General features: G+C 37.8%; 1 protein-coding gene across 1 annotated transcript in view; it reads left to right on the forward strand.

Annotated features, from left to right (window-relative positions):
- The first annotated feature begins 840 nt into the window (after positions 1–840).
- snta1 (syntrophin, alpha 1) overlaps positions 841–14204 on the forward strand; it is a 34408-nt gene continuing 21044 nt past the window's right edge. The window contains exons 1-2 of the mRNA XM_081606985.1: positions 841–1346; positions 9183–9368. Of these exons, the coding sequence (XP_081463111.1) occupies positions 1064–1346; positions 9183–9368 (469 nt within the window). The 5' untranslated portion in view covers positions 841–1063. The remainder of the gene's footprint in view (positions 1347–9182; positions 9369–14204) is intronic.

The raw sequence follows: 14204 nt of genomic DNA on the forward strand, positions 1-14204 counted from the left end.
AATTTTCAGTGATAAATGTTTTCCATAGGCATGCCTTTTTTAACCAATCACCATAGACTCTTGACTGTTGTTTACTGCTGTTCAGAAAACCTGTTGGCCACATGGATTCCATTCATTTTGTTGATTGTGACCAAATCCTTTATACTTCACAGTTCAAACAACCTTTCACTCAACAACTGCTCACCAACGTTTCTGCTTCTTACTCACAAAACACCAATACAAGAGCATTGGTTGGCTCAATGTCACTGAGTATGGAAGCATTAAAAATGACTAATGCAAACGGCTAAAACAACCAATATATATATATATATATATATATATATATTTATGCAGCACTTGATTCACATTAAACACAACTGTTCACTCGTATGCTTTCATTATTCTTGGTTATTTTTCATGATATGAGCGTTCGATCAGTTGATGTCATTTGATTTTCAAACTAGTGATGATAAAACACAAACAAAGCTCTGAATTAAAACCTTCAAATCAAAAATTGCCTTCAGCACGAGTAGCCAGCTGCACTGTAAAACGACAATTACAGTTGGTTTACAATGCAGCTGTAAACCAAAGTTGCTTACAGTTTAGGCATCACAGTGGGGCGCACATGCAAATTGGCAATAAATTTACGCAATTGACTTTTTCAAAGACTTGTGGCGCTCTCTAGACTGCATCCAGCTTATGGCTGGGTAGTGAGCCATAAGCCAATAACTCTTTATGTGAATCCAACACGTTTGCGCGCAAATGGCACACATTTAAATAAAACTGTAAAAAAAAAAAAAAAAAAAAAAAAAGGGGGGGGGGCTAAATATATCAAATAAATTAACGACAGAATGGATTCACATTTAATTGAGGGTAACAAACCAAACAGGTCTCCGAACTTTGTTAACTCTTTTTGCAATTGCAGCAGTGTGAGATAACTCCTTACTAATAGAGAAGGAGGAGGTGAAATCAGTGTTTCTTTACGGCAGTGTGTGCGTGTCTACATGCCCCCTACCCCCAGCCCTCCACCCCCTCTTTACAGGACTGCCAGCCCGTCTAGAGTTATTCCAGGAATGCGTTGAACATGGCTGCCGCGATGAAGGCGCAGAAAACGGGACTGCTGGAACTTCGATTGACCGTGGACCGCTGGATCCGTGTGCTGGCCACGCTTACCGAGGACACTCTCACGTTAAACCCCGGTGAGGGAGCCGAGGAGCCCGCGAAGCCCAACCCGAGTCCCGCAGGTGCTGTCAACGGAGACCCTCCGAACCTCAGCTCGTCCCCGGTCCCGGAAACCATCACCAACGTGAAGCGCACCGTGCGAGTGACCAAACAAGATGTGGGAGGACTTGGAATTAGTATCAAAGGTAGGGTGATTTTAAGAGAAGACTTCGTAATAGGCGGTGAATTACTGTCAGTAAGTTTGACTTGGAGTTTGAGAGCATTCACAGTAACGACGAAGAGCACGAAGAACACAGCAGCCAGCCTTCAAACTCACCTTAACTCCTAAAGACATACACAAGTCACACTTTTAGGAGTTTTCGAGCACAGCTACACTTTTGCATTACAAGTTAAGCTATATTTGCAAGTATTCGTGTGCGGAGAAATATGACAGCAGTGATTTTTCTTAAGCCGTGAATCGCCTAGACAGAGGAACCATTTCAGTGTCCCAGAGTCACATGGGAGCAGGTCCTGTACCGTCTGGCTGGATCAGGGATCCACAACCCATACAATCTGAGGATACATGTTTACCCTAATTTTCCAATTACTTAGTCTTTGAGGTAAAACAAATGCAGTGTTGTGCAGGTTGGATCAGCTGCTGATATCAGCTTTGAAATATAAACACACCCTCAGCGTCATTCTTTTTTTTATAAGCATATTTCTTTGTCCATTTTTTCAGAATGACTTGATTTTCAGAATGAGTTGATTGAACTCTTTTTTTCAAATACTTGAGCAGTGTTCCCCCTGCTTTTCTGTCTGTGATTCGTAAAACGTTGAATTTATTCTAATCTAAAATTGATTTATGCACATTTAGGTATTTAATTTGAACTATAAAAACAGGCAGCTACAAGCCCTCTTAAGTGTTCAAAGATTATTGCTATTCCTGGGCAGCCGTGGTTCCCTGCGAAGTATACACTAATAAGTAAACAAAACAAGTAATCAATTATGTGACTTCATTCTGAACGTGTATTGCAAGGGACTCACAAGTTATTTCACATTTTCCTGCTTTCAAACTCAGTCATGGCACTTGGAAAATTATGTTTTTGAATACGTTTAAGAAAATTAAAATAATATTTTTGTCGCTTTTGCAAAAAAAAAAAAAAAGTATTCTGAATGTTAGAATTTTATACTTGCAAAGGAGAGGATGAACGTTTTCAAACAAAATGTTCTTTATATGAGTGTGCTGGTGAGATACACTTTTTCAATAGGGGCACTGCTACAAGTTTCTTCTTAAAAAAACACTATTAAATATCATTTAACGTTAGAGAATATGTTTATTTATTGGGTGAAGTAGCTTCTTTGGGAGCTTTGTTAAAAAAAAAAAAAAAACTCAAGCACAGAATCTCTGGTCCAAGTGAATCTTCTGTCGAAAGGAAAAACAAGAGATAACAGAACGTTGGCAGCAGCATTCCAGATTTTGGCCCCTCCCATAAAATGGATGCTGGAGATATGATGCTCTTTTAACCAGTGCAAAAACTTATGAAAATACACCTTTATTTTTGCCATTGATGTTTTGAAAGCCTTCACTTGTTTAACTGTAAATGCTAAAAATGGAAATCATTTCCCTTAAGCAGATGCAACAAAGGACACCTATAAAGTCTTGTGGCTTTCTCATTTTTTGTAAACTGAACACAGTGATTTCCCTTTTCTTCCCATTTGCACCACTTTACTGTGTAGAAAATTGTTAAAGCAGTCACATATACACGTGTCACCTTTTTAAGTTCTGGTTAACAATATGACATAAACAGCTATCTCCACAAAAAACAGACAACCATTCTTGGCCTTTTGCAGATTATTGTTTCCTTTAAATGAACAAAAAGACAGAAGCAGCTGCACAGACTACTGATGCACATCACGGTTACATCAATGTTGCATCTTTAACTTTTCTGTCAGGTAAGACTGACCTCTCTATATCTTGCAAGTCAAGCTAGCATTTTTGACTCTTGTAGTGCTGTGCTGCCAATAAAAACCTTTTAAACATCCTTTTTCTTCAATCTGCATTATCTTTGACACAAGATGAGAAGAAGAATGAAGGAGTGAACTTTGGAAGACAATGTAAATGATCAAATAATAGACTAAATAAATCAATTAATAGCATGATAAATTAAAACAAGCTCATCAATTTTCCATTTATTTGGGATATTTAAAAAGTCTTCCAGTTCCAGTGTTAAATAATCATTAGTTTTTGAAGTTTATTGATCTCTGTTCATCTGTTCTTGCATTATTATGCCATTAACATTGTATTACTTGAAAATGGTCTCTAAGCAACAATGTTATTGTTTATCACAATAACTTATGGGACAATTTATTGTTCAGCAATAAATTGTCCCACTTATTGTCACTTATTGTGACAGACCTAATTTGAATTGTATTTCCTGGAAGTTAGCATCTTATAATTGTAACACTCTCAAAAAAAACCCCCCAAAAGGACCAGAAGTTTAATAGATGTGTTTTGTTGCAACTTTGTGCTGTTATTTTGCGCTAAATAACAGGTTCATATATTCAGTGTCTTTGTCAGTGATTTGTTTGTGCCAGGAAACTTTAAGTAGATGTGTGTGCAGTAGTCTAACAATGCAGTAAATGTGCGATAAGAAATGTTTTACTTTTATCTAAACTGTACGCAGTATGTGTTTGAACTTGCTTTGGAGAAAGCTACTGATTCCTCCTCTCGCAAACGTTATGCTCCCAGGTAATCATTTGACTGCTGAGTGTCGGCTGATGCACAGGGTCCGCTTGATGGAATGCTGCAAACTTGCGCTATTGTCATGCTGCAGAAATAGTTCATCGTTGTGAAAATGCTCATTTATTCCTCTCTACTTTTGTCAGCAACAACGGAACAAAGCTGGGCCCTAATGACATAAATGCAATGTCCGTCTTTTCAGAAATGGGTGGTTATGAAAATGAGACAGCATGTTATTAAGATGAAGTCAGAGCTGGCAGCCTGGTGGCTTGACATTGTTGTGATGCTGGCTGCTCCAACGCAAAGAAGAAGAAGAAGAAGAAAAATAAAAACGTGCAGCAAAGTTGCGCAAAGAGCCTGCTGCAGATTAGATGGGGCATAGAATAAGCTAAAGAAGTGAAATGAGAAAGAACGGAAGGAAGAAAAGCGTCAGGAAAGGTGTCAGACTGAAGCAGGGAAATGCAAATGAAAGAGGGCAGAAGTTGTTGTGGGTTAGCTGACACCACATTGTGAACAGCTGAGTGGAGCGGTCCGCAGCAGTCAGTTGTCATTGGCCTAAGATGAAAGCTATGTGGCTGGGAGTGGAGAACTCCACTGGTGTTAATTTTAGGGAGCCCACCCCAGTTTGCAGAAGAGAACTGAGGCAACCTTTACTTGCATGTCTAAATTTAAGTGGGGAGGCTGGGAAGCTAGACTTCTGGTCTCTGGATCAGACCACTTTTCTTAGTGAGAAAAATGTTTCTGCTGACCTTTTAAGGGATTTTTTTCTGTTGTTGTAAGCTTCTCATGTTCAGGATGAGGGGTTTCCCAAAACAAGATGCAACAGAACATAAAAACTAAGCTAAAGTCGTAAACATCATGGAAAAAAAAACAAAAAAACTATCCTAGTCATTGTTTTAGTGACCTTGAAGAAAACAATAGCTGCTTCATAATATTTGGATGTATTGTCTTACACCCATTGTTTGATGTTTGCTTTGCTTTTCATTTGCGCTGTAAGAAACTTGTCCAATAAAGTTGAAAGTGCTGACTATGCAACAGTTGTGACAGGAAAACTCTCCCAACAAGCGCGCTGTTAGCACAAAATTACCTAATTAGGCCCATGTCAGTACTGTGCATGTCAGTACAGTTCAATTACCTGTCATGAGTAGCTCCAGTAGCTCCACCTTATCTCCACAACTGCCACCCACCTGTCAGCTGACTGACAGGTCGCCAGCCAGAAGGCGCTCAAGTATTTGATATGAAAAGTTGTAGAAAGGAAAGCAATAAAATGCAAAGTGGATAAATGAGGTGCTCATAATAATGGTTATTTTCACTGAAATATGTCAAAGCTGTTTATTCACCAGTCATGTCAGTAAATTATATTTAAGACTAGAGAAAAACATCAAAGTGCATGACAAGAGGATACAAATGGAGGACAAAGCTAGGGAAAGGTTCAAGTGTAAGCAGTGCCATTAAAACAGAAGATTTATCACAGATTTCTTTTGGCACACTTGTATGTTTCACATAGTCAAACAAAATTGAATAATAGAAAAAGGTTATCAAACCTGACCATATACAACAAAAGTAATTGACCCTCGTTTTAAATCGAAACTATTAACTGATTACCAACATTTTGTTCGGTACAGCTGAGTTAAATCAGTAGCCACATACACATGAAGTGGGCATGGACATATTACTCATCAGAGCCTGATTTAATTCATGGACTAATGTCAAATATATTAATGGATTTTCATACGCTTGAAGGCGTGCACTGCCAATTTTAAGGTTTTAGGACTACAGCAAAGAGCAGGAAGAGCCTTTGGATAAAATGCTGAAAATATAATGTAAAGCTGTTGAACCTTTCCAGGACGGGTCAGCCTTACAAATTTTCTCCAAAAGCACACTGACAACTTATCAAGGATGTCACAAAACTATTTGCTGCCAAAGGGTGGCACTACCTGTTATTACATTTAGAGGCAATTACTTTTTCAACTGGAGCAAGGTTAGTGTGGGAGTTTTTTCCTTTTGAAAATCTAAATCTTTTGACCAAAACAAAGTAAAATTTTTGAGAATACTTTACACTTTACCTCATGCTGCCTTTCACCTTTATCTACCTTAGCTACTGTAGATAAAGCTAAGGTAGATACATTTGACAACACCTTCATTTTAAAGCTGTTGTAAAATTATTTTGACACGAATGGCAATGTCTGGTCACTCTGATACCACTGACACTGTTATCTTCTTGCTGACTCAAAGGAGCAAGACTCCGTTTTCCTACTTGTCCAGAAAAAAGGAGAAGTGCAATTGGCAAAGTGCTGTGATTAACACTCTAGTGGCATGAGATGAACCGAAGTCATGTCAGCTTTAATAACTGTGAAAGTTCACCTGCTGTTTCTGTGCTAGTTTGTCTATCTGTACCCTCTTTTTGCACTTATACGATGCCATTTTATGTAAGGTTACTTCCATTCTGAACCAGAAAAAAACAAATCAAAACTATGCCTGCTTATTTTCATAGTTAAATATATTAAAAAGATAGATACATCATAAAAATTTTCAAAATTCATGCACAGTTCATTTAAACGTAATTTGTTTTCTTCAGATTTTGCAGCACACTCTTTCCAGTTGAGTGTTGTTCCTATCTGACCAGTTGACTAATACAAAATATGAGGGATTATCAAAATATGTCTGGGTGGCATTTTGCTAGTAGGTAATATTTACAAACTGTGCATCACATAAGCACGTTTATTCACAGAAGACAATGAGAGCAATGAAAGAAAATTCCATTAAACCAATGCTCATGCTAGACTAATGCTAGTATTAAATAATATTAGTATTAAAAGCTTTAAATTCCTTATATACTTACAGTTTTGTGCAGTGGTCCTCTGATTCTCAAATGTTTCCATGTAACGATAGGAGATTATGGGGCTTTGTAATTTAGAAAATATATGTGGTGCAAAAAGAGTCAAAGGTAATTCCGAGGTAAGTGAAGCTTCTTATGAAAGGAACGTGTTAAAATTTTAATATTTCATTTGGCCGAGACAGCTTTGATTGGGGTGAAAGGTCAGAAATGTGGGTGCCAGGCAATTTAAATTTTAAAGCCTTGCATGTAACATTTCCATTGTCATTATGGAAGTACGTGCTACTGTTGTGGGTTTAATCTGTTAAATTACCTTTGAGTTGTATTTAAAATTTAAACATTCTAGCGAGACGTTTTCCTTACTGTATTTTCAGTTGTTTTTTTGTGAATTTCAGCCTGTTTTGTTGCTGTGATTTCAGTTTTCAAGTGGTACGATGATACAGTCACTTTCAAGCAATGAACTATCTTTTAAGCAGAATAAGAAAGCAGGGTTTTTTAATCTTTATTTTTAGTTGGCTTAGGTCTGTGTAACTCTCCCCTCTCATTTGGCACTAGCCCAAAATGTTCCCACACTGCAGCTGTGAAGTGCTTCTTTTAAACATGGACCATCTGGTCCAACAGTATTGTTTCATACTTTTACTGTTGGGGTGAGGCAGTCAAAGGGAAGAACTGTTCTGGGGGGGGGGGGGATGTGGATGCATACTTGCAAGTCTTCTTTGTTCGCCCCAGTTCCCTACAACAGTTCTATGCTATGCATCAGTATGTGTCTCTAGTCGTAATCTAGCTGTAGATATGAGTGTTGGTCTTTTTTAGTTCTGATATTATCTTAACCTGTCTATCAAGTCCTGGTGTCCACAGGTTATTTTTTCTGCCTCCCTGTTTTTGTGGCACGGCTTCATGCTTTAATCCAGTAAAAAAAAATAAGTAAATACAATAAATTTAGTGCAGCCTATTCTGTTGATGTGCGTCAAGGTTTTTATGTATTGCAATATTTAATTTTAAAATGAATTTTCTCTTTTGATTTCGATTCTGATTCATTGTGGATTTGAGCTTGTGTGAAGGAGCTGTGCCCTCCCCAGCTGTTAACTGCCCACTCATCTACATCAGCTTCAGCTTCATTCCTCTGAGTATTGTGGTTGAACAAAGCAATAAAAAAGGGTCAGGTACTAGGATGAAAAAAAGAAAAATTAAGAAAACGTAAAGAGATTTGGCTGGTGGCCTATTAAGATTTACAGTGCTATGAGTATTTGCCCTCTGCAATTTCGCTCTGTTTTAGCTTCTTTTCACAACTTCAAGTTTAAGATAGTCAATTATGTTGTAATTATCAGTCAATGTAAAACATAAATATAAAAAGCAGTTTTGAAAACATTAGGTTACTTTTAAAAAAGAAAAGTGATCCAAACCAACTTTGCCCGAGGTGATAAAAGTAATTGCCTCGTGGCCCTGATAACTGGTTGTGCCACTGTTGGTGGCAGTAACTGCAGTAGAGCATGTGTCAGATTTGTTTTTTTTCATCAACACTAAAGGTGTTTGAATAAGCCGTTTAAGGTTGGATTAAGGTCTGGACTTTGACTACGTCAAAGCATTATTTGGACTTCCTTGAGATTCCTTCCCTCCTTCCTTGAGACTTCCAGAGGCAGATTTAGTGGTGTTGTTTGAAACATTGTTTTGTTGAAAAACCCAAGTGTTTAATGTCATGACTCAATGGCTGAACATGATCATTTAGTATTTTTTTTTGTATCAGAATTTATGATTCCATCAAAAAAAAAAAAAGAAAGATTTTCTTTGTTGAAGCAAAATCTATAGACAGAAGGGATGATTTAAAACTTTTGCACTGCAGTCTATGGAATAAATTGAAAGGAATAACCCTGAAGACACAACCTCTTCAAGATGTATTAAAAAATGTATGGAATCTAATCTCCTTTTTAGATTATTTTTTACTAGCTGGAAGGCTGGACTGCCATCTCACATTAATAGTGACATTTCTCGTGAAGAGTGGCAGCCCACAGCAACAAGTAGATGCACTGACGTACTACCTGACCTTCGCTTAACGACAAAGAGAGAAAAAGAGGGAGAGGGTGCGATAGGAAGCTGCTGAGATTAGTACATTGGGAGTAATTGCTTCTAAATGTCTGTCTTTGTGTGCTTTTAACCGCAGTTCACGTACATACCCTTAATTTAGAGGCTTAAATATGAGGAGGACAGCAGTCAGAGTAATAGTGGTTGTGGGATGGGGCTTAATTTAGAATTTCAGCTTCTAACTTGGCACTCATGATCCTTGTTTTGTGACTTAACAACTAAGCCCTCTGACATTTTGTCACCTTCACTTTTAATCGCGTAATATGAAAGGGTTCTGTTCAAGTTTTTATTAGTTGCACTGTGCCAAAGTTAATGTGCAGTTACTCGAAGTATTCCTGGATTATTTTCAAAATGAAGTAACAATATGTTCTCTCTTCTCTCACACAGGTGGAAAGGAAAACAAAATGCCCATCCTCATTTCAAAAATTTTTAAAGGCCTTGCAGCTGACCAGACAGAGGCGCTTTACGTCGGGGATGCCATATTGTCTGTCAATGGTTTTGACTTACGAGAGGCCACGCACGACGAGGCTGTGCAGGCGCTAAAAAAAACTGGCAAAGAAGTCATCCTTGAAGGTAACATATTTTTCATTCGCAGAGAAAAACGTAAAAAAAGTCTTTGACTCTGCTTCTTTTTTTGCTTTGCCACTTCTTTCACTTTGAAGCATACTGAGAAGAGACAAGAGTACTCTGAAATAACTGCAACACATTTTTGAGTAGGGCCTTATCCATCAGAAAACTGAATTTTCAGAGACGATTTTTTTTGTCATTTTTAGAAAGATCCCCATATTATTCTTTCCACTTAATTGAAAGACCAAAGTACACTTCTGTGGTCTTAAAACACCTCCAATCTCAAAAAGCTTTTCCTGTCAGAATAACTACCTGATGAAAAGCAGTGACTACATGACCAGAACACCAGAAGTCTACTTTGGTTTTGGCCTAACTTATATAGCCCATAGCTTCAACCTGCAGGGTCAAGTAATCTAGATTTATTCTAAATGAAGGCCACAAGAGATTTTCCACTGCATGTAAAATGTCCCGACCCTTATCTGGAACATTATTACTCATTCTTAATACATTTTCCAGCTCCATCTCTTTACCTTCTAAAAAAAATCTGCAACAAGGGTCCAGAAGTATATCAGTGGCAGTCAGAATCTGAATGCATGGCACCTAAACGATTAGCTAAGATTTATTGAAGTCCAAGCAGTTCCTCACAACTCGCATATTGCGTACAGTCATTACGGTAGCAATAAATGTGCAATTTATACAGTCCTACAGTGTAGTGATGTCAGTCTAGTTCAACTCAGTATCTAAGAATGGAGAGCTATCAGTTTACCATGTCACAGCGTTTTCAGTAGGTGAACTTTTATTGTGGGCCAGCATTAGTGTGCAGACAAGACACAGTTAGAGCTCCTGTCAGCGGAAATCAGTGGAAATCCTCCTACGTTACATGTTCACAGTCAGGCAGAAAAGTGTTGATATCAGACGTCTCAGCTGGTACTGCTCTCTGATCCGTAGTGTCAGGAATCATTTCATGGGTTCCCCCCCCCCGGAGGACCTGATAGTGGAGTGAAGAGAGAAAAGAAGCTTGGAGGCTAACTGAGGTCTTTTTTTCTCTTCTTTTTTGATGTGTTGACATGTCTGTCTGACCTGGAGATGACAGGTTTACCTGATGCCTATCAGTAAACTGAGATTTGGGTGGATTTTATTTTATTTTTTTTTTGTATAGTATAAGAATTACAGAAATAACATTTCTTTACTTTATACCTTGTAGGTGTATGACCTTTCCAAGGGCAACTTTGAAGATTTGGTTACTATTTTATCTCTACCAGACAATCACAAAAATATGTATAAATACCGATGAGAAAAAGTTCAGATTCAGTGTTCTACTTTGCTCTTTGGCATTTTATCAAGATTTTCTGAATCTAACTCATTCTTGGCATGGCTGCAGTGTTAAAGGTCAGATCTTTTTTTATGTGTCCAGCAACAAACAACTACTACTGCTGCCCTCAAGGCAATTGTCAGTGTTGTGTGAAATTCCGAACACAGACGGCCTTGACTGAGTTGAAGGTGAAACTTCTTCCATCACATTAAAATATCTGGGAAGTGTGGACAGTAGCACTTAAACATGTCTGATAAGTGCTTTCAGGAAGATAAATTTAGCCTGGCTGGTTTGGCGCTTTTGGCAGGCGACAAAAAATGCAATCAACATATATTAATTCAACTTTTACAGCAATTCATGCAGTGGAAAGAAGTTGAGCTCTCTGACTGTCTCATGTTTTGTGAATTGTGATATTTTCCTAGTAGATGTTTCATTCTGTCACCGTGTTACATTCATAGGGTCTGAGCTGTCTGTTTGCATCACTTTGAAATATTGCAGGGAGATATTTTGTGAGGTTTCAGGTTTCCCAACTCCACATATGTGACACAGCTGGAAGTAGTTTAACCATTGTGCACTATTGAGTTTTTCTAAATCATGTGATTTCAATGTGCCTCGTGGTTGCTTAGCAGCCAGAAGAGCAGGGAAAGGGCAGTGCTGACCAGCTCTCAGGTGTAATGTGAATGTTTGTGAACTTTTTTTTACCATTTACATTTGTTTTGGTTCGAAAGGAAAACAGCGAGCATCCCTTTTGACCTTAATGTCACACCTTCTATCAAAATGGAGATGGAATAATCAATGTGTGTGTAAGAGAGGGGACATTGGAGGGTCAGATAAATATAACAGACCAAATGAAACCATAAAAACACAGCTGCCTCCATTTCCTCCCAGCAATATTTACTGCCCTACTCTGTGTGTGCCTGTGTGTGTGTGGTTATATGTGACTGTGAGAACACATGTTCTGTGTCCATGCTATGTTTGTGTGCATTTGCTTCTAGGTCAACGTTTTGTCTTTATTAAACTTTTTCTTCAGTTGAGAAAAACTATAGGGAGAACAGCTTCACATCTCACAATTTTTCATCTAACCTATTGAGGAGTTCATGTAATCGGTTCGCCAGCCATGACAAAACTTGTCTTGTGCACACACTTAAGTCCACAGTAATAGAGCAATAAAACTATGCATGTGTCCATATGTGCATGAAATGCATAGAAGGGAGCTCTAGAATGCTTGTTGTACAGTGTCCATAGGAAATATTCACCTCCTTGTATATTTTACCATTTTTGCTGTTTTTACACATCAGTGATGATAAACAAAATTTGGATTTTGTGACTTTGGCTTTTTTAAAGTGATATAGAAATCTAGCCAATTTGTGCTAGTAGCTTCACAATTAGTGAAATAGACATAACCTAATTGCAGTAAGTGTGTCTTAAGTAATTGCAGTACAAAGACATGGGTGTCTGCAAGTAATCAGTACTGCTAGCTACTATTACAACATGAAGACAGAAGAAACCTCCAAGAAAATCAGAGAAAATGTTATTGAAAAGTATATGTTAGGGGATGGATCTCTAAGGCACTGAACATTCCCAGGAGGGAAATATACAAAAAAAAAAGAGGACCGGAAGACTGTAGTAAGTGTGAATGTCAGGGTCAAAGTTGAGTTTTCCTATGCACTTTTTAATGTTTGTCCTTGATTGAGGACCATGTGTCCCATCATTCCACCTTCTGGAACACAATATGTTGTAGCACATGAATAATTTAGCTTTCTCTTGCCAAATTAATGAACAAAATGAAGGGCACCTACTTAGTAAAGTGACCTTAGATATTATAACAAATCTAAAAGGACAGCCAGGAAGAAAATGGGACAAGTCATGCCAAATTTTATTTTCCTCTCTAAATCATTGGCATTTTCCATGCTTGTTGTGCTGCTGAGTCAGAGATCAAGTCGAGAAAGCATCAGAACTGAGTCAGCACAAACAATGACTTTTTCATAAGTTTGATCGTAGCACCTTGAAAAAATATTCATATTACTTGAAACGTTTCACATTTTATCATGTTAAAACAAACTTAATTGCACACTCTGTGTACTGCAATACAAAGTAGTGAATAATTGATAATTGAACACATTGTGTTCATTTTTATGCCTTGTCTAGTGATGGTCAGTATTAGTTTTCCACCACTGTTGTGACCCAGCTCAGCCAGAGTGAATGAGAAATAGTGCTTATTAATGGTTTAACAGCAATTGACAGTAAAGAGATTTTTTTGTTTACTTCTCTTTACAAATCACACATTGACCTCGATGTTATTGCTGGGCTTAGAATCGTATTAGCACATGGTGCAGATATTATCCTAAATTCAATGCTCTTCACCGAAGAATTTATATGAACCTTTGGAGAAACATAATTCAGAGTTTGTCTATACAACTACGAGGTTTGCACAAGAGAGAGCAATTGGTAAGCTGTGAGAAAGAGATAGTTTCCCCTTATAAGACCTTTGTGGACTTTTCTGGTACATGCTGTCATGTTCATTAAATTCCTTGTGTTCAGGCTCTGTGCACACACACACACACGCACGCACAGGGGCACACACACGCACTCACACGCATACACACACATACACACACAAGGATTAGCTAGATTTAGCTAAGGAAACTCTTTAGCCACAGTGTTCCTCTTGCTTAGCATATTTGGGGAGGGAGTGATTTGTAAGATACATGTACACAATGTCACCTTTAAATAGTAAAATTGCCAAAAAGGGGTTTGTTCCAAAATTGACTGTAATTTTTTGAAAAACACTGATTTAAAGAAAAAGAAAAATTTCAAGGCTGAAGTCAGCTGTGCCTTAAAGCTAAAGGTAGCTTATTATCTCAAGGATTCTCAGTCTTTAACATACAGCCAACATATTAAAGATTGTTATTTTTTCAGTTGACAATTTTTAGAGGTATAGATTCAACTGTAGCAGTTATTCCAGAAACCAAAGATAGATTTTTGTTGGGTTCAACCTCTGTCACGTCATCTGCAGATGTTCTATTTAAATTGTGCTCTCAGTATGATCAATTTGTGAATCATTAAATTGCATCTCTTAACATGAAATCTCTGTTGACATAAAATATGCGAATTTATATTTAATATCATATTAAATATAATCGTCAATCATCCCTAGAATAGTAACATTGAGTTGAAACCAACCAAATGTGAGCACTTTTTACAAGTTAGAGCACCCTTCAAGAGTCTTAAGGGCAACACACATTAGTTTTGTCAGATACACCTTAAGAAATGTATAACCTTTTAGTTTTCTATCAAAAAAAAACAAAAAAACACTGTATCCGTCTGGAAGACCAGGCACTGAGCAATCCTTTTTGAACCTCTTCCACTAAGAAGAGTTCACTCTCCTATTAAACCTCTCTGAGGCTGGAATCCGCCATAATGTCCTGGGTTGGCGCATTTCAGCTCGACTTGTCCAATGTGTGTTAGAGGCACCAGTTGATGTGAATTAATTGAAAATATGCTCTGTGGCACCCATGATGTTCGCTCCC

The sequence above is a fragment of the Poecilia reticulata genome, chromosome 5, assembly GCF_904066995.2.
Source record: "Poecilia reticulata chromosome 5, P_reticulata-male-v2, whole genome shotgun sequence".
In the NCBI taxonomy this organism is placed as follows: Eukaryota; Metazoa; Chordata; class Actinopteri; order Cyprinodontiformes; family Poeciliidae; genus Poecilia; species Poecilia reticulata.